Source organism: Uloborus diversus, chromosome 10 (genome assembly GCF_026930045.1).
Source record: "Uloborus diversus isolate 005 chromosome 10, Udiv.v.3.1, whole genome shotgun sequence".
Classification (NCBI taxonomy): Eukaryota; Metazoa; Arthropoda; class Arachnida; order Araneae; family Uloboridae; genus Uloborus; species Uloborus diversus.
In genome coordinates, this window is record NC_072740.1 from 136,551,827 (window position 1) to 136,572,789 (window position 20,963).

Below are 20,963 nucleotides of genomic sequence, written 5' to 3' on the forward strand. Positions count from 1 at the left end.
TTAATTTTATTAGTAAACATAAAAAAAATTCACTACTCAATCTCAGGCATTAATAGTCTGTGTTTGATATAAAATTACGTAGGCTGTTCAATAAGTAATAAGACTAATTTTACTGCCGTGAAACCCCTCAATGAAATGTTAATTCCTGTGGCATGAGAAATGTCTGTGGTCTGTACTAACAAAAGCTACCGATAGTTGGCACATACAGACTCCTTTTTCTGAGTATCACGTGATTGAATTGAAGCCAGTTGGCGAGCGCCTACAAGAAATAAAACTAACTTAACTGCTGCAAAACCACTCATGGGAATGTTAATTTCGGCATGAAAAATGTATGTTGTCTGTATTAACAAAAGCTACCGATATTTGGCGGGTACATGTTCTTGAGTATAACGGGATTGAATTGAAGCCTGTTAGCGGGAGCCTACAAGACGCAGTCAGTTGACAAAATGGAAGCGTCGTAGGATCAAAGTTATGCGATTAAAGTTTGTTTTCGTCTGCAAAAATCAGCTTCGGAGATCTTTGATAATGATACGTGAACTTTTCAACGATGAAGCAATGTTTAGAGTCAGTACGTTTTGCTGGCATAAAGCTTTTAAGGAAGGCAGGTAAAATATGGAAGATATTGAATGTGATGGACAACTTTCAATATCCATCACAAAGACAACGATTAACAGTGCTGCTATTATTATCAAGTAGAATCTCAAAATTGTTTTACATCAGTGAGTTCCGGCTGTTTCCTCAACTTAAAAAACAATTACAACGCAAACATATTGAAAGCAACAAAGCATGTCTGAACTCTGCGGAGGCGGCTTTGAAATAGTTCTCACAAACGTAACGTTCACAAGTTTTTAAGAAGTGGACAGAACGTTGGAATAAATTCATTTAGTTCCCAAGAAGTTATTCTTTAAAAAACCATGTAATTTATGATGATTAAAGTTATGTATTTTTAATAAATTTATTCTTATTATTTATTGAACAGCCCTCATATATTGGATAAGTACACAACATGCAGCAACTCTAATATCTCCGAAAAGGGATACCTCTATGTAAGGGACAAAATGTCCAGTCCCATTAGTATCCCCGATTGAGAGGTTATACTATAAATAAATAAATAAATACTGTGTGAAAACAAATGTCAAAACACATTCATTACATTGAACATTATGAAGTCAAAATTAGACCCAAAGTTTCAAATTAAAAAATTAAAAACGATAATGTTTCTTCTTCTTCCTGAGCATTTTGTATAGATGCAGGTAATGGGTTACGGAGACACAGCCTTTATCTGTGCATTTTCTTAAGTTCCAGAAAGAGCTCTAGCAGCTAGATGTTTTTTCATAAAACAGTTGGAATTCCAAGACTGATCAAAATACAAATTTGAAAAATGACTTACCTTCCTCAACAACAGGTAAAACAGCAGGAGACTTCCGTTTCATAAATTTCTTACGTATAAAAAGAGCTGTAGCCAGGCAAAAGCTAAAAAAGCAATAAAGGTTTAGGTATAACTATTTTGAGAACCAAAAATAAAAGTGCAGAATATTATTTATAAAGATTAAAAAATAAAAGAAAAATTACAAAGAATAGAAATACTACAAAGCATTCAAACATGTCAGAACACACACAAAATTATTTTTTAACATAGAGATGTTTCAAGAGAGTTTCATTTTCTTGCCATAAGATCACTAGATGTTACTTTATCAAAATAAAGGACATCTGTCAATATTGCATAACCAATATTATTTTATCGCTGTTGTAGCGAACTTTTATATGGTTTCAACTGAAACCCTAAGTTATTAATGCATTTTCAAACCCTTGTAACCATCCCCAAAAGCTAGAGAATCAATCGGCTATAGCAATCGAAAAATTTCTAAAATTTTAAACTTTTAATTGCACTTGGCCCTGCAATGAAGATGTTATTACATCAGGTGAAATTAATGAAAAGGCCCAGTGGCATCCTACGGGGAGAGCAAGGGATGCCGTCCACCTCGGATGTCAACAGTCTGAGGGATGACACCCAAAGTGGAACTGCAAGTTTTTTAACAATATGAAGCTAAAATGCATTTTCAAGTCAACAAATTAAATTTTTTTTTGGGGGGGGGGGAGGAACACTGGATCCTCTCTTTTCCATTTCACACATCATGTAGTGAATGCTATGCTCAGGATTAGGTTCATATTGTCAATATTTAGAATTAGTAGACACCCCCTTAGACCCTATTGCACCAAAAAACTGAAACACATTATCTTTCCCTGTAATTGAAATAATTAAGGGGCAATTAATTTCATACACCCCCTTACTTTTTTGACTTCTCGATGGCCAGCACATTGCGTCTAGGACATGTTATATACAAAGTGTTCATAGTTTTTGTACATTAGTTCACTTAAAATTTCGTTGAAACACAACTGCAGTTGTTACGGAAAATTGTATGAATTTCATGTTTACATAGGATGAATAAACATTTTTTTTTGTGTTTGTGGGGTGGGTGTGTGAGGGTGACACCAAAAATTAGCATCCCGGGTGTCACCCATGCTATGCCACTGGGAGGACATCATATTATTTGTAAATGAAAGGAACAAATTGACTACTGAGGATTCAAGTCCAGGAGCTTGGCAATATTAATACAGTGAACTACCGTTTATACGTTTCTCTTTCATACATGTTTATCAATTATACGTTTTTTAAGTTGGTGCCTGCAGAATCTAATACACATTAACCTATACCTATTATAAGTTTTTTCATTTGTACGCTTTTTCATAGTCCCTTCAAAAACGTATAAACGGTGCTTCACTGTATTTCACTATATAGTCTAGTGATGTGCCGGATCGTTAAAAAATAGATCCGCGGATACGGATCATTAGCGTCAAGATCCGCGGATACGGATCTCAAAATTTTTATACCCGATTCAACTATCCAAGTGTAAAATTTGTTAAGAAAGGTATTCCCATCAGGGTAATGGCACTGTTTCTGCAAAAAATGTCATCTACGTCGAAAATATAATCAAGACTATGATTTAATCTTTAAAGAAATCTCTGTTAAAATTGAGGGAGGGTTGGAAGGAATGGGTCAGCTCTGTATTAATGCTTAGAATGTGAATATAACATACAGGAGCAAGACATAACATACAGGATACAGGAGCAAAAGTGCAAAGCAGCTACTGGACAGGTTAAAAATAATTTTTTGCATTTTATTTCAGCATAAATGCTGCGCTGACCCATTCCACCCAACTTACTCTGACCGACGAAATACCAGAGGCGGGAACCCCTTTACAAACAATAAATAGAAAATTTAGAACCCCAAATCAATAACAAAACCTAATATTAAATTAAAAATTTAAAAAAAAAATATGTCCCAGAGGGAAGATCTCATAAAGATGACTTTCGTGGGCCAAAACACACATTGTTAACGAATATGAACTGACAACAGATAGAAATTTTAAAACATTGAGTCTTTTCTATTTATCTTCCGAACTATGAAATTGCTACCAATCATGCGTACAAAGGCTTAGAATTACATTTAAAATTTACTTGACAAGATTATAGCTCCTACTGTATATAACTCGGAAGTTCCAAACAAATACTAAGCGCAGAAAACTTTGTTCTTTCAATTAGGGCCAATATTTTTAACGTACAAGTAAGTTTTTACTACCATAATTCTGAAAAACGTTTAAGCCGGTTTTTAGTTAATATCTCCGCTAATTAAAGTTCTACAAAATGAGGCCAAGCTAAGAACACTTTCGATCCAGGCACAGTTTGAACAGAAAAAGAACTGTTAAAATCGGTTCATCTGTTTAGGAGCTTCAATGCCACAAAAAGACACCCAGAAACACACTTTTAAAACTTATTACCCCTTCCATTTTGCGACGGAGGGTGTGAAGTGGCTTCTGAAATGATACCTTATTATTTAAATCGGGCATAAAACCTAAGTTAAACGTAATTTATTTTACTTTTATTCAAATATTTAAGAATTTTGAGAATAGATAAGATCCGTTTAAGATTCGTCAAAAAAGTAACAGATACAAATACGAATAGAGATATTTATTTTCTCTCGGATATCCGCGGATACGGATATCGGGAACATCACTAATATTGTCCTAGTAACTAATAGAAACTTTGCATAATTGAGACATACTTTGTGGAAGTATCTTTTCAAATTCCAACATGTTTTTTCCTTTTGTAAGTAAAAAACTCTCAGCGATAGCGATCCCCCAAGTTGGTGAGTTGAAGTTTTGGTACAGTGGGGCTAGACTGTACATGTAAAGCTATATCATTATGCTGTACTGAATCAATTTTGACAGCAATAAACATAAAACAAATACCAAAATTATTACACAGCACATACTAATTTATACTGAATGGCTACAACTACTAATTTATCCTGCATAGCTACAAAAAACAATCATACCTTACTCCAAGTACAGAAAATGTTATCAACTGCAGAGTAGTAACAGACTCGGGACTGCTACAACATGTTCCATCATTATAATTCATATGATCATTACAATACATGTTCATTAATAACTCAACAGCCTATAAGAAAAAAAAATAATATTCAGTCAAGAAATATACATTGTCAAGAAATATTTAGACATTAAATAATTCCTAAAGTAGTATACTTAGTGGATAAGATCCTGTTGATGTACCACCAAACTCTACAAGATGATCATATTCATATTTTTCAAAGATTGACCCAACTGTTTCAATGAAAATGCAGGAAAACCTTAATAAATTAAAGTTTGCCCATTTTTCATTCAAAATAAAAACTCAGAATTAAAGGAAAAGCAAAAAAGGAAAGTAGCATCACAATAATATTTCACTTTATACTTTTTTGCAGGCTAAGAGTAAAAGCTTATCCATATGGCATTCAAGTAACAAGAAAATACAAGTAGCTGGAATTTTTTCTATAGGCTCCCTCACCCTGGAAAAAATGTGAAAGATATTGAACCAAAATACACATTTCTGGTCTTTTTGCTTTTTTTTTAAATACATTTTTCTTTTGAAACAAGAAATAATCCATAAAATATAACAGGTTTGTACATGCATGTTTAATAATAAAGATGTTTACTTTTAAGAAATGTCTTCAAAAGTAGATAATCACGAGATATGGAAGTCTGTTGCTTTTTCTAATACTGGGGTGTATGTATGAAGTGTTTGAATGAATGCTGTTAGAGGCAATGGTTCTACAGTTACTTCAAACATTTCCAACATTTCTCATAACTCGAAAAAGGGGCCAATGGACAGGAAGTTTGCAAACATAACTCTACTTTTCAAAAAAAAAAAGGTATAAGCTAAGGCAGACTGTGAGAATGCCTAGTGAGTAATTTAGGCAGCTAGTAACATCAATGAACATTTTACACAATTAAAGTGCATGTGTTTTCTGCAGAACAATAGTTTACTGCTCTTTTAAGCACATTGGCTTGCATCATAAAATGAGGAAGAACTATGATTTGGGTCAGAAATTGGCTAACTAGGAGAGAAAAAAAGAAGTAGTTGTTAAAAGTAACCATTCTCAGTGGATTGAAGTTTTAGGTGATGTTCTCCAAGTTTCAGTTTCAGGCCACAAGTTCAGTTTTTTTTAATAATGTAAGTAAAAGGATTTCTGAGAACATCAATATTTCTACAGGTCAAAGCCATGGGTATTGTTGGTAATGACGAATGTGTGAAACAGATTCAAGACGGTTTTAATCAGATACTTAAGCGGGCAGTTAACTTAATTACACTGTTCAACCTAGGAACCAGTTTCCCTAAAACACTGACATAAAGATATATGAAAAAAAAATTCTTGCTCTAAAATACTTAAAATAAGGAAAAGTGAGCCTTTTGTTGTTGTTGTTATCATATATGGGTCATTTTCCGGAAAATGTAACTTTTGAACGCAATTATTTTTCAATTTCTAACCCTTTTGTTTTCTATTTTTCATTTTTACATAAACTTGTTACGCACTAGAAGCAACTGTAAACAATGGTCCAATTATTTTACTGATAAATAAAAAAATAAAAATGCCTTGTTCATGGAAATGAAAAAAAAAAGAAAAACTTTTAATGTTTTAAAAATTGTGGCCAATTTAATATCAAAGTAGTAATTTTGTTAATTGTGCAAACAATGAGCTATTTCAATAATTAGTTGGAATGTAATATTAAGCTCTCTTAATTAAAGTATGGCTTAATTAGTAGTTATCTTTTTAGTTCAAATGTGTGTTAAAAATAGTATTTAGTAAATTTGAGAATATACTGGCAAATTGTAGGTTTATTGGTAGAATGACTATAGTTGATGTATTTCCCCTCCATCATTTATTTTCACCTCAGAAATAATGACATTGATAAGGTCTGTCACAGAGGTGAGGAATTTTCCATTAATACAGGCCTAATAGATACATTATTCAGTGAAATATCTTTTTTCTTTGTAGCTACAATCTGTGCATGTTAAGCATATGAAAATAGGCTCACTTCTTTTTTTTTTACATTAATTTACATCCCTGAAATTCAAGTTCACAAGGTGAGAAATCACAATAACCATACTTGGTTTTTAAAACAAAATCTATCTTCTTGTTTTTCGACAAAAATCTCACAACTTCTTTATGGCTGAAAATAAACAAGGGGGCTCTTTTGTATCATGAAAAATGAAATTTGATGTCATTACTGCCACGTGTTAATGAAGAATGGCATTTTGTGTTTAGGTAATGGAGGTGAGAATTTATTGTGTGACATGGCTCTTTATCCTACTAAAACGAACTAAAACACATTATTAAAAAATTAAATATACTAAAACAATTAGTATTTGAGACACTTGTGGAAGGAATAATAAATAAATAATGTATACTTTTTGTTAAACAAGTTAATAAGCAACAAAAACAGTCACACAAGGTGTCTGACATGCGACGGAGGTGAGAATTCACATGTTGTGAACCAAAAATATATTAAAGTAAAAATCATTATTAAAAAACTATTGGTAGGTTTAAAAAGAAGTATTTCTGATGAAATTAAAAAGGATTGTTAAATGAATTGTTCCTTAAAGTGTTTACTGTAAAAGGCATGAGAAAGAAAAGTTACACTTTTTGAGGAATGACCCATATGGCAAAGTGCAAGGTGATATGAAAGGAAAAAAAAAAGAGAAGAGAAACTTTAAATATTGCTGAAGGGGTGAATCACTCACTACCTTGGTATACATTGCCAAAGTAGCCATTTACATAATGGCTCTATCTGAGTACAAAGTATTCATGTTACAGTCGGTCTACTTTGAAGAGGGCACAAACAACGGAAGGGGCAGCTAAAACGGTGTTTGGGGTTCAGATGCGTGCCTGGGCAATGCTTGAATTCCTCATATGTCTTGGATCTGTCGGGCAGGATCTTCATGCCCTTAAAATCTTTTGTCCTCAGTCTTGTTACTGTTGTTGTAATATCTTGGCTGTAATTCAATTTGGGCAGCAAGATATATATATTTTTTTTGGGGGGGGGGGGGTTGGATGTCAGGCATAGATTTTGTCTTGCGACTGTACTAGCTTACACGTTTTGGCTTTATTGGCAAGGGAATTGGCCAACTCATTTCCTTCGAAGTCAACATGAGCCTGAATCCTGCCTGACTTTTTAAAAGTAAATTACAACTCATAGTAATATAACACTGCGCAACAAATCAGAATTTCTTTCATATCCTTTACATTAGACTTAATGGTTCTGTATAAACACAACATGCTTAATTCATGTATCTAAACAAAAATGGTCCATTTTTGTAGGAGACCCACTTCTCATATGTGAAGTCAACATTGATATGGATGCCAGCAAGGCTTCCTTTTCAGCATTTGACAGTTTATTTTCAAACTCTAGACCATGAATAACTGCTTTAATTTATAGGCAAATAAAAGCTCTGTGTCTCACTTTAGTTAACTTTTAGAATTCTCACTTAAAGAATTTGCAGCTGAGATGCAAGAGAGTCAATCTTTATCGATTCAGAGCTTTTACAAATATTTTTGTACACCAAATTCAATGTGCAATGGCAGAAGAAAGGCACATTGTGGATCCACATGTTTTTAATGAAGGGAATTTAAAAAAGTCTTTCAGTTACTGGAGGCAGCTACAAATTTATCAAAATAATATGTAAAATAGGTATTTTTGGAAAATGGTATATGGTACAGAAAAAATGACAACAGATTCATTATTTTCAGCAAAAACTATACAAGAAACCAGGGGTGCCCACCTAGGGGGCAGACTGTCCCATTGAAATTTTTAGAAGACTATTTTCCTCATTTTTTGGGTGGGGCTGCACCCCAGAAAAAACACAATTTTCATCTATAGAGGACATTATTAATAGTGTTCATACTTCATTTATAAACCTTATGCACTCACATAATAAAGAGCACGTTTTCCCATGTGCAAACCATCTTCATCATCATCCAATAGGCCCTGAGATACCAAACGAGATGAACTCCATATTAAAATTTTACTATGGTGGCTGTAAAGAAAAAATATTTACATCAAAAAATAAAGATCATTAAAAACTCAGAGACACAAAGATGTACTTGCAATACTTTTTTCTTATAGCATGCATAAATATTATTCATTTGTAAGTAGGCAATTAGATCCAAGCTTTGAATATCAAGAAGTGGCTAGCATTCTTTTTTGCAACAGTAACTTGATTTTGAATTTTTAGTTATTTCTAAAAATAACTTCAATTTTGAAAAAAAAAAAACTGCATGTATTATTTTTTTAAAAAGATAAATAGTAACAAAACAATTAACAAATGTTAAACACATAATATGCTAGCCTAAATTGAAAAACTAAGTAAGGGGAGGGTGGTTAAATCTAAGTAAACAAAAGGGGTAGATTCACAGAGTTCAGGCATTTGATGAGAGTAAAATGCAAAATATTTTGTCAATGGTGAGTTTTATGATCATGACTTTTATAAAGTTCTTGTTTTAACCATTGCTATCTTCATTGTTTTTGGGTCATCCCACAAATGTCAACTTGTAGGCCAAAATTTCAAACTCAATTAATATTAATGTATTATACATAATTTAGAGATAACATTCAAAATTTTCGAATCTCATAAAAGGTTTTTCAAGACGGATGCCTTGCGTAGAATAATTACAGCTTGAAGATCTTTAACAACAACATGTAAATTTTAACTATAAAGCATTCAAGAAACGCGGCCTGTAATCAGGACTGCAAATGTCGTGCAAATGTCTTTTGAGTGCCTTTATGCAGTAACGTTCGAGCAAAATATATTTAACACCTAGGGTGAGGTGTTATAGACATACGTGACATTGAATAAAATACATTTGGCCTTCAATTTGTCAAAAGAAAAAGAGATGTAATTTTTTAATTTTGGATCACAGAGTATGTCTTTAATTCATATCTCGAAGTTATTTCGAGTAAGGGTGGATGTAAGGAAGGGCAATCGAAATTGACTTTTGGAATCTGACTTTTTCTCTTGGAAACCTTGCATTAAGCTGCTGATAAAAAAGAGGTGGCCAGTGTCTGTTAATCAAAGCATTTTACCCCAACAATTAAAAAAATAACAATCTTGGAATTTGATCAAAATAATTACTTCCTATTTTAGTCTAACAAATGTACTTCAAAAAAGGGGGGGGGGGTGGCTATTATGCAGCTTAAACTTCCAATATTTGGTATACTGTACAGAAAGCAAGATGTCTATTTCTGGACTTGTATTGATCAATATTTAGTTTGTTTCTGAAAAAGATGTTTCAAAATGTAGAAAATTGTGAAAAACCCACTTTGCTGAAGTAGTGGGGTTTTTTTAGTATGCCTGCCTGAAAATTTTTTGGACCAGGTTTGACGAAGCCTGCGTTTAATATGCTAATGCATTTTTGAAAAAGAAAATGTTTTAAATATCAAAGTTAACATCACTCTAAACATCTCTCTAATCTTTTATTGCTAAATAATTATTCAAAGTTTTATGCCTGTCAAAACATGACAACAGAGTACTGAATAGATTTCAAAATTGAAGTACATGATATTCCCATTTAAAATCTGAAACCACTTCCGGTAAAATCAAAAATTCTAAAAAATGGAAGTGTTTTAAAAGGCATTGAGTTTAAGATCGAAAAAAAAAATACATAATCCCTTCAAAAAAAAATTTTTTTTTTATTTAATACACAAATAATTAAAGAAGTAAAATGTGGGGGTGAGAGAATCAAGTAATTATGGACAACTCGTTACTTTTCGGAAATAAAAAGTTTACCTATATTATTGTCCTACAATATATAAATATTACACACATCTAAATAATATGCAAATGTGCATACCGTATTTTTTTATGTATGATAACACGATGCAGTGGAATTATGATGAATTAAAAATCATAATACTATGATTGTACAAATTATGATACAAAATATTCACCGCTAGAAACAAAATGGGGATTAGCAAATTTCTTGCGCCTCGTATGCTTAGCCTGGTGTAATATAGAAATAGTGAAATAGCATTCACGGTTCTACATTAATAAGGAAAATGCTAACGTATATCACTTGTTTTGAATAAAAGATAGAGCTTTTGAATAGAATGTTTAGACATAACAATTCATTAATTTATCCAGTTAGCTTCTCAGTGAAACGGATTAATTGTTTCAATGAACACTATAATTTCACCGCCGCCATTAGATATAATGAAGAATTCTTTTTTACATTTTCAGTCAGAGTTTTTCCCCGCTTCATTTGGAGCATTTTTGATCGGTAGAGCTCGGCGTTTTTTTGGCTCTAGCGCCGTCGTGCTTTGCACGACCTTGCAAACAGGAATGGCCTGGCCCTGCCTGTAATTTTTTAAGCATAGATGTTTTTTTTTTCAGTTATTGCTTGTATTTTGAGATTTCAGTTTCTTAAATTTCTTTCAGTGAATTTTAATTTTTTTCTTGTTGAGTCTATTTTGAATTCTGTGTTGAACGGCGTGTTATGTTTGTCACAAAATGTGTTAATTTCCCTTCCACAATTTTTACAGGACTATAAAAGAAAATTTTTACTTTATTCTCTTCCCAAGAGTTGCCTAGAATGCATTTACAATGTTGAATTTTTGTTAAGTTATTTAAACAATTAGTCATCAGCATAACAAATGTAACAAATTCATTGTGATGAATGTAATCGCTTGGAAAAAGCACTGCATCTTTCGAACGTTTAGTTCCATAAGAAATAAATGAAAGGTATACTTCAAAATATACTAGTTTTTTAATTGGCATGGCATAATATTTTGCAATTTTTGCAACAATTAACTTGATTTTTTAACACATATTTGTGGAATTTTCTTGGGTTGTATTTATGTAAAAAACGGCAGCTGAAAACAAAAAGTTAATGCAGAACAAGAATGGCTGGTAAACTAAAATAAAATGTCAGGAAAATAGCAGGAGAGCATATGCGAATATTATTGCAAAAAAAAAAAAAAAAAAAAAAACACACTATGATAAAAAAAAAATCAAGAAGACTGAGGAATCAAAAATAAGAAGTCAGAAGATGAGAATCAATTGCAGAGAAGCTAGTAAGCTAACTTCCTATAGAGTTATAAACCAATGCAACTTCGCCTTTCTCAACATGCTAAGTTTATGGAATGATTCAAAAAGCATGCTCTTCCATGTAGTCCCAGGAAAAAAAAGGCTTTTATACGTTATCTTGCTAAATAATAATAATAATATTGGAATTACTGAGGCAGAAATGAAAGTCAAAAAGTTCCTCGAAGAAACCTTCTTGAAAAAACAATCCTTACAATTGATATTGTTTTCGTAAAGAAGGTTACATTTCTTGATAGCTTTCTGGAAGAAAAAAAGTTCCGCTTGTTAAAAAACAAAGGGTGTTGCAACAACTCAAAACAGAAGAAAAACTTTTATCTTATCTTGTTTATTACATTCTAAACTGCCATTTCACCCTTACGTTTTCTCTCACGTCAAGCTCTTATTCTTTCTGTGTCTGACTTAGGCATATTCACAACATGATTGTATATTTTAATGAAGAAAATAGATTATAAACAGTTAGAAAACTAAAAATTACTCGAAATCCATTTTTTAATTGTTGCCAAAAACAATAAAAAAAATGATAGTAATAATAAAGTATATTTTGGTAATAAAAGTGAACAAACTAGATTCAAGTCTAAATCTTAGCAATGTAAACTGATGGCTTGATTTAATCAAAGAAATCCTGCATTATTTAAAACATTTAAAGTGACCAAAATTCACAAATATTCGCTTACTTAAGCCTTGAAATTAAATTATCAAGTTCATTAACAAAATTAAATTTACAAATGCTATCATTTTTAATTTTTTCTGGCGACAATTAAAAAACAACTACCTCACTTCCGTCACACAGGTTGGGGATCTGAAATTCAAAGCTCTTGCATAAAAAGTTTCACTTCAAAACAGAGAAGAAATAAATTTTGCACAAAGCCAATAAAAAAGCATTCATTTCATCCATGTTGAAAAATTGTTGATATAAGTGTTAACTTTAAGACAAAGTATCAGTGCTTACTTATCAAATAATATTTAGACATGTAATCGTCTAAAAAACTAAACAAATCTATTTCTAAAATGGACTTCAGTAACCGTGACGAACGTAACTTCAGAGTTACGTTCTTCAAGGTTATGTTCATCACATGTCATATTTTGAACAAATATTCATTTCTGTTACATTATAAGAAAAATGAGTACTATACTGCATGAAAAATGAAGTTAATGAATGAAAATAATGCATTGAATTGTTTTTATAATAATATCTACCCAAACCCCTTAGAGAAATTGAGAGCTGAATTTCATGTTGCAAATTCAAGGTTGCAAAAATGTTACTTTTTTCACACTATTGTAATTTAGTTTCAAAAACCAATTTATGTGATTTATAGTGTGTTTTACTGCATGAGTATTATGCAGAAGTTTTCTTCTTTCACAAAATTCCACAAAACCACAACTAAATAATTATTAGAAGTTTAAAACTCACGTTATGCAACAAAACAGAGTCTCTGAATGTTACGTTTGTCAATATGGAATAACCCTTCTACAATAGAACCCCAATGAAAGCTCTAGACTAGGAATTCTGAATCGTAGTCACTGGCAACTGAAGTCACAAAAAATAGCAACCACTTATACATTTTTAGTAGCCATTTTCTAAAAAGTATGTACGCAGCACAGAAATTAGTAAATACTCAATTTGCTATTAGTAATAATAATAGATTATGATATTCTACAATTTTAAGATCATATTCTACAAAAACAACAAACAAAATTTCACTGGATATAAATTTGAAAATGGATATAAACAGAGAAAAAAAAGGAAATATTTCAGAACTTTTTAAATATCATTCAAATGTAGATAATAAGAAACTGGATGAAAGCAACTCACACAGGCTTCGGTTCATTAATTAGTCTGAAACTTTCTGTTGCTTAACACAATTATTTTTCTGGGAATTAGGTATTGTAAAAAGTTGTAAATTGGAAATCATTAATTTTGTTACTTTAATTGAAAATATGCGATCCAAAATGAATGATAGAAAAAAAAAATTTACATTTGTACAAAATCAAGAGAGCGCTTATTAGAGATTCAAGAGAATGATTCAAACAGTGCACACACATAAATTCACTTTGAGATTCAGTTGTCTTTTTGATCGATGAATTTACCCATACACAGAAAAACATCTGTAATGAAACACCATGAGTTTGTAGAGTTTTTATTTTAATTTTGTAACCATTACTTTTCTTGCAGCGATTTTATTGAGTCATTGAGAAACCAGTTTATTATGATATTGACATAGATATTTAAATAATAATTTTTTAAAAAATAAATATTTTTTTTTAATTTAAAAGAAGAGAAAGAAAAGAAAAAAATTATGGATTAATTTTTATATGATTCAATAGTAAAACTCAATGCGGCCAAAATAGAGGCATCAACTACCCACCGGCTCCATCCACCCCTGGATGAGTCTATAAATTTACAATCATTTTTTTAAAAAATATATTCTGTTTTACAGAGAGAGAAACCACTGGTTTTCCAACTGATTCAAAACAAGTTTTTAAAGATAAAACAAACTTACAGCAAATCCATAGCAGCTTTGTTATACATATCAATTTGTTCATTTGTGATCATTTTTCTAGATGGATGTAATTTTTCAGTTTTAACAGGATCTTGCAAAACCCACAATACTTTTGTGATTGGAGTCAAAGCATTGAGAATAGGAACTAATTGTGTCAAATTTCTTTGATAACTTCCATACATTTCGATGCTTGCATTGCTTGTTTTTATTGCCCAGGCACCACTGCCTGTTACTATAAGAGAAGGTCTGGTTCGACTGTCTTGTATCCAGGGCTTATATATATTAAACATTGTTTCATTTACCATTGGAGCCCAAAGGAAATCCTAGAACATAATAAAAAGATAAATGCTGTCAAAAAAATTTCCAAAACAATCTGCAAAAAAGTAGATTACATATTTTTTAATTGTCTGAACCCTAATTATATATTTTTTTTACATATTCTATTTGTTAGATGAAAGATAATGAACATGCATGACCATATGTATTTCATTGTCACCTCTTTATTTATTATTTTGTAGAATTGAAAGTGACAAATTAAAGCATTGATCTCTGGATCCAGCATTATAAATAAACAAAGAAGTACATATATATATTTACTTAGTAAATTAAGAATTCTGAAAAAAAAAAAAAACATTAAATAGCTTGACAAGAAATCTACATCATGCACTTTTAAAATTATTAAATGACTAGATGAAATTTTAACATTTAAATCTTAGTAAAATGTTTAGGTATGAAAGTCCATTTTAATTTTATTTCAAAACCTCAACTAACCATATTACAGGAAAATGCACAAATATGTGCTCAAGCAGATAACACAAACCTGAAATTTTCATACATGAAACAAATTTTAATTTGTACTTAAATATTTCCTGCAATAAATTATTACGTTCTACATTCAATGTTTTCCCAACATGCTTTTTTTTTTTTGGTTTCAAAAGGAGCCTGGTCCTGCTTGCCTTGTCCTAAAGATAAATTTACCCTTCTATGACTTTTTTTTTTTGGTAAAAAGAGTGCTATCTATGTTGCCTTATAAAGAAGTGTTTTGCCTCATGACTTTCATCACGCGATCTTGGCAAGAATCCTGATGCCACATGAGGTGATGAAGGTTCTTAGGGTTGCTTCAGGATGAAAAAATTGACGAGGAAAACAGTAGGGGCAGTAAATGCTCCAAAATCTCGAAGAAAATTCCAGATATAACCATTTTTTCATTCTCGAGGAACATTGTTGAAACTCTAAATGAGTTCATAAAGATGATCATTTCCAGTAGCAGTGCAATGAGCTTGAGAGGTCTTCTGCAAAATGCTTAAAGAGGCTTTCTTTGAAAAATGCTTAATTTTTAAGTCTTCATTTGAGGGCCTTTAAGTCCCGAGGCCTTTCCAAGCTGGGAGCCTTGCAGGTCTATATCATTCCCAGTCTTTTTAATGTTCTTGAAAAAAAAAAAATTATCATGAGTATAAGTAAAGCGTCAGTCATTCATACAGCTTCACATTTTCTTGGAAGGACTTACACACTACAGAAAGTGTTTTGAATGTGTTATGAAACAGAAAACATAAATAAAAATAATAAGTAAATCTCAAATACTTTTTGCGCACCCTGCTGCCCTTTTGATAGTTTTAAGAGCTACCTGAAACTGGAGTTGGATATGGGGCCTTTTTTTTTATACAAGCACCCTATCCTTTTTTTTTTCTAGGGAGATTACATACAGACAGCTTGTAACCGTCTAACCTATATTAATATAACAAACTCTATTTTTGCAACCGTTAGTCCTAGATGCATACTTCCAATTGCAAAAATTGTCAAAATAGCAGAAATAAGATATTGAAAACTTGATGAAAAAAAGAAAATTGATGAAAAAACACAAAATATAACTTTTTTTATGGACTCTAGGTTGCTTAACTTATATTTAGGTAAATAATTTCCTTAACTTAATGAATATTAAATTGTATTATGGGCACCAAAACTTACCCCCCCCCCCTTTTTTTGTTTATGCATTAAATATTATTACATGCACCTTTTGTAAGAAGTTGATTTTTTTTAAGAAGTAAAAATTCAATCAGCAATTTTAATAAAATAAATTTACCGCAATATCAAAGTTCAACACAAAATTTCTGAAAAACTGTTGGGTAGAGAGAAAAAAAAACATGCTAACAGATCAAATACTGAGAGTAAAATGTTCATATTTAGATTTTTAAATATTTATAAATGTCACAGCATAATTGAATAAACACTTTTAATATTTTTAAAATTAAAAGTAAAACTTAAGAAACTTACTACTTTAAACTTGAGTTCTTCATCAATATAATGCAAATCTTTGTGAGCAATTAATTCTTGCATTTCATACTTGGGACTAACCATTGTTACAAAGCCATAAAAAAGTTGACGTATGCGTGAATCTCCAATGAAAACAACATGTGTCTTTCCTCCCCAATATGCAATATATCTAAGACACATTTGAGAATCTCTGGAAAAAAAAGTAAAAACATATTAAAACACAGTGGAAGTGAGTGAAACAAGGTTGGGGAATATGGGGCAAAGTGAAATGGTAAAGTGGTACTGGGTTGGTGATGCCACCTATCTGGTAATATTTCAACCATGTTATTGTTTATAGCTATTAATACTAAGCTACATGGTAATAATATGGGACCATTTCAAAATTCGATACTGATATTGCAATATTATGTGATATATCAAAAATAACTTTAGTTTTTAAAAAATGATTAAGTTCTTGCTTTTACCTTTCAAATATTAATTGCGATCTACTGATGTTCAGTGCAGTATTTATTAAATAAGTAATGTTAGCAATGGTTTGATTTTAAACACGGCTAGAAAAAAAAATTTCAAAAAAATTTTTTTTTCAGCTAGAGTTCAGGACACACCCTAATTTTTTTAGACTTACTAATAGTATTATGCTGTAAAAGTTTTAGCTTCTTATTCAAATTTTAAGACGGTGCTCAATGACCCCTCAATTTAACATTAGCTGTAGCATAGAAAATGTCACAAATTTAGAAACATCTAATTTCCCCAGCTGTTTTTTGTAAATTATTTTATTGCAATGTATATGTATAATACTCATGTATATTATAATATGTAGCATTGTTTTTTCATTTCAATCTATTTTTTTAACCCCTCTCCCCATACTGATGAAGTTTGAGGGAAGGAGGTTGAGTACCCTCTTTCAGCTGAAATAGGAAGCTAAAATTCTTCCAGTATATTACTATCCACAAGTCTAAAAATATGAGGGGTGTCCTGGTATCTAGGAGAAACTTTTTTTTAATGTAATTTTGAACCATCCTATTGTTCACTCTATGTGAGGTAAACTGAAACAGAAAAATTTCAATTATTCACCCTTAATGTATGTCAGTCAATTATTCGCCCCTTAATGTATGTAAAGTCATTGATTTATTTATTGATTCATTCATTAAGTTATACACACATTCATTAATTTATTCCTTCACTTATTGATTCATCAATGACTAATTTACTCACTCGTTGCTTCTTCCCACAAAAATTTACACTTACACGTTTATTTATTTATATCTTTTATAATTATCTCATTTTTTATTCATGTATTGAATCATTTTTTTTATTTATTCAATGAAAAAATATCATAAATAATCAGACTGAAAATACTGAAATAAAAAAAATATTTAGTTATTACTTTGATCTAAGGGGCACTTTTAGTTTACTTTTCCCTTTGCCCCATATATAGCGCAAAGTGATAATTTTCCGTTTTTTTTAGAGGTACAAGTTATTTTTAGAGTACAGTACGAAATGAAAAATGACGTTTAAGTATGAGCTATATTATAAAATATGTTGTTATTTCTTTATATGCAGCAATTTTCAAACTAAATTCCCAATTTGCTCATTTTGAAAAATAACTTTTTTTAAATACTTCAGTTAATCTCACATTAACCTAGACTAGAGTAGAGTACAACACTTGAATACCCAGTAAGTGCAGGAAATGCCGAATTCCAGATACAAAATCATTTAGACAATTAAGGGAATGTAAATTCCAGCTCATGTTAAAATATTCTGGATACAAAACTAACACATCTTTGAGGTGCAAAGATTTTTTAGACAGCTGAGGGCATGAAAATTCAATATCATTTTAAAATGTTGAATGCAATAATGCTACAAGAATTAAAAATTAAACCTCAATATAATTGTTCAAGAATAAAAGCAAGAATTAAGGAATATGCACAATTTCAAAAATGGACAAAATGTAAACAAAAAATATTGCAACTAGAAAAAGCCCTTTACTCCACCCTGCAAACACAAAAATTCTTAGGAAAATTAATCTTTGAAACTGTTTTTCATCTTTTGATCTCAGGGCAAAGCTTTTGAAAAAAAATTAATCCAAGCAGAAAAAAAAAAACAGCCGGACTGCTATAGAAAATGTAGCTGTTATACAAACCATGAAGCTAGCAGAAGTGCAGGATGATTCACTTTCTTTAAATTGTGAAACATATTTATTTGTGAAAGATAATATAGATTTTATATTGTATAATTAGTGCTTTAATACTCATTGTGGTTATGACTCATTCTGAGGCGTAAATATATAGATACATTCTGAATATCAGTTTTAAAATTTGGGAAATTATCTATATAATGCAAAAACTCATACAAAGCTCAGGTCCAGAGGTGTGAGTTATAATGGTTTTCTACTGTAGTAAAAATAAACTTTAAAATATCGCTGTAAAAATCTAACTACCAAATGACACGACCTTGAGGGTCACAGATCTGGATGAAATTCTGGATTTAGGTCAGTTTGCACTAGATATGAACCCAGGTAAAAGGGGGGGGGGAATTTCGAAGGGAGATCTCTATCCGCTCCTTACCTCTAAACTTCTCCAAAGATAACCTGAAAATGCGTTTTACCTTTCAGGGGAGGATTCTCGAACTCTTCCTTTCCAAAGGTTGCCTAATGTTGGGAAAAAATCTAAATTGCTTTTGAAAAGACTCTTAAAATAAAAAATTCAAAAGTTGCTTAGTATTGATCGGGTAATTAAATCCAACAAGTTCAATTTCTTTCATCCCCCACAGGTCCCATTTTTTTTTTTTCCTAGTCTACCTATAAATAAGAAACTCTTCAAAATACTACACTTTGCAAGCCCCCTCCCCCCACCAAAACCATTAAAGAGCGTCTCAAATCTTGTTTTCAGGGCTTCATTGTCGAAAAATTTCCAGGGAACAGTTACCAAACGCCTTGCCTTCTAAAAGCATTGAAAATCGTTTAAGATTGCTTTTGAGGAGCTTCAATTTCGAAAAATTACCAAACCCTTAGCGTTACTAATTATGGTCCACAGTAGCGTTTTTAAGATTTCAATTACGTAAAAATTTTGGACGAGGGCCCGACCACTTCTGCATAAAATCTGAATGTGAAACAACTACAATTCCCAAAAGTTTAAGGTGGAGAGCGTTTAATCCCTCCACATTCGTTTTTTAGGACATCAATTTCGAAATAGTTTTTGGGGAGAGCCCCATGGTAGTTAGGCAGAAACTGCGATTTTAGAACTTTTCGAAAAATTGGGCAGAGGCGTGATTGATTTAGATTGATTTTTTAAAAAATCGAGCGGGGACAACTTCAAAAAGTCCTATTTCTTTCATAACCCTAACATCAACAACTATAATCTATAATGGCGTTTTTAAGATTTCAATTTCTAAAAAGTTCCGCAAAAGGCCTCTCGAATTTTCCTTCCCTGTACCATTATCAGAGACTGTCTAAAACTGCGTTCTTAGGAACACAATTTCAAAATAATTCCAGAGGAGGACACCCCTCCCCCTCACCTCTTCCCATGAGAAGTGACAATTTTTTAAGAGTGCCCTCCTGAAACTATTATTTGGTTGCGCCACTGGATGAGAGTGACTATATGAATTCATTGCCTCACCTCGAAAAAAAGTGAAGATGAGGGCATTGTCACTCTCCTCCCCCCCCCCAAAGAAAGAGACTTGAACCAACGGAAAAAAAAAAAGGGAGATGGGATCTAATCTTTGTTCAGGGTGGCGACAGGAACTGTGAAAAAAAGTTCCGTGACTTTTCCCTGATTTCCCTGATTAAGTTCACCAAATTTCCCTGATTTACGTTACCAATGATAATGGTTTTCTTTCTTTGCTCTACTTGAAATCCATTGTATATCTGTATAAAATGCAGTATTTTTAACGTTTTAAGCTGTGTAAAGTTGTTGAACTAAAGATATATTTTCAAAAGATGTTACTTTTTTTTTTTTAATAAAATGGTTAAAAAAATATATCAAGTCAATCTTTGGGGGGGGGGGAGGGAACCTACAAAACAGTACATTAAATTTTTCTACAATGGAAAGATTATAGAAAATTTAAAAAAAAAAACTTCACTTCCAGAAACCACTTAGCATGAGAATTTTAAGAAACTATTAAAATTACTCTTAAAAACATATGTGTATTTAAGATAGAACTAAAAAGTAATTAAAGTCATTTTGAACTAAGTTTTCAAACAGTATAATAATTGTTGCAAGAATAACAAGTAATAGTGAAAGAATAGAATATTTATGCAAAACAGATGAAACCATTTGACATCCATTCATAGGGAGCTTTTCTCTAATCAAGAACATAGGTTTTAATGAATGAATACAGCATTTTAACAATAAAAAAAAATTTTACTTAAGTACACAAGTTAACTCTATTTAAAATCATTTCAGTATGTAATGAAAAAAAAAATCTTAGATTGCTTTTGTAACAAAAAACTTTGAAATGCAAGAAGAAAAAAAGCAATTAGTTAATTTCAAAACATATAAAAGAATACAACTTGGTTATAAAATTAAAGAATCACTTAAGTCTGAAGAAAAGAAAACCCTTATAATCTGCGGTGGCAACAAATAGTATAACGGCAAAAAACAAAGTTTTTTTTATTGAAAGTTCAGTTTTAGCAATTAAATTGAAAATGCAAAGAAGTGATAACTTTTAAGCTTTTATAGTATTAATTCAAAA

At 31.3% G+C, this 20,963-nt stretch overlaps 1 protein-coding gene across 1 annotated transcript in view; it reads right to left on the reverse strand.

Annotated features, from left to right (window-relative positions):
* The window catches only part of LOC129231197 (N-acetylneuraminate 9-O-acetyltransferase-like), a 68,755-nt gene that overhangs the window by 34,773 nt on the left and 13,019 nt on the right, over nucleotides 1-20,963 (reverse strand). Inside the window, exons 3-7 of the mRNA XM_054865445.1 lie at nucleotides 16,272-16,461; nucleotides 14,001-14,323; nucleotides 8,331-8,436; nucleotides 4,397-4,521; nucleotides 1,391-1,473 (exon numbers count right to left, since the gene is read on the reverse strand). Of these exons, the coding sequence (XP_054721420.1) occupies nucleotides 1,391-1,473; nucleotides 4,397-4,521; nucleotides 8,331-8,436; nucleotides 14,001-14,323; nucleotides 16,272-16,461 (827 nt within the window). The remainder of the gene's footprint in view (nucleotides 1-1,390; nucleotides 1,474-4,396; nucleotides 4,522-8,330; nucleotides 8,437-14,000; nucleotides 14,324-16,271; nucleotides 16,462-20,963) is intronic.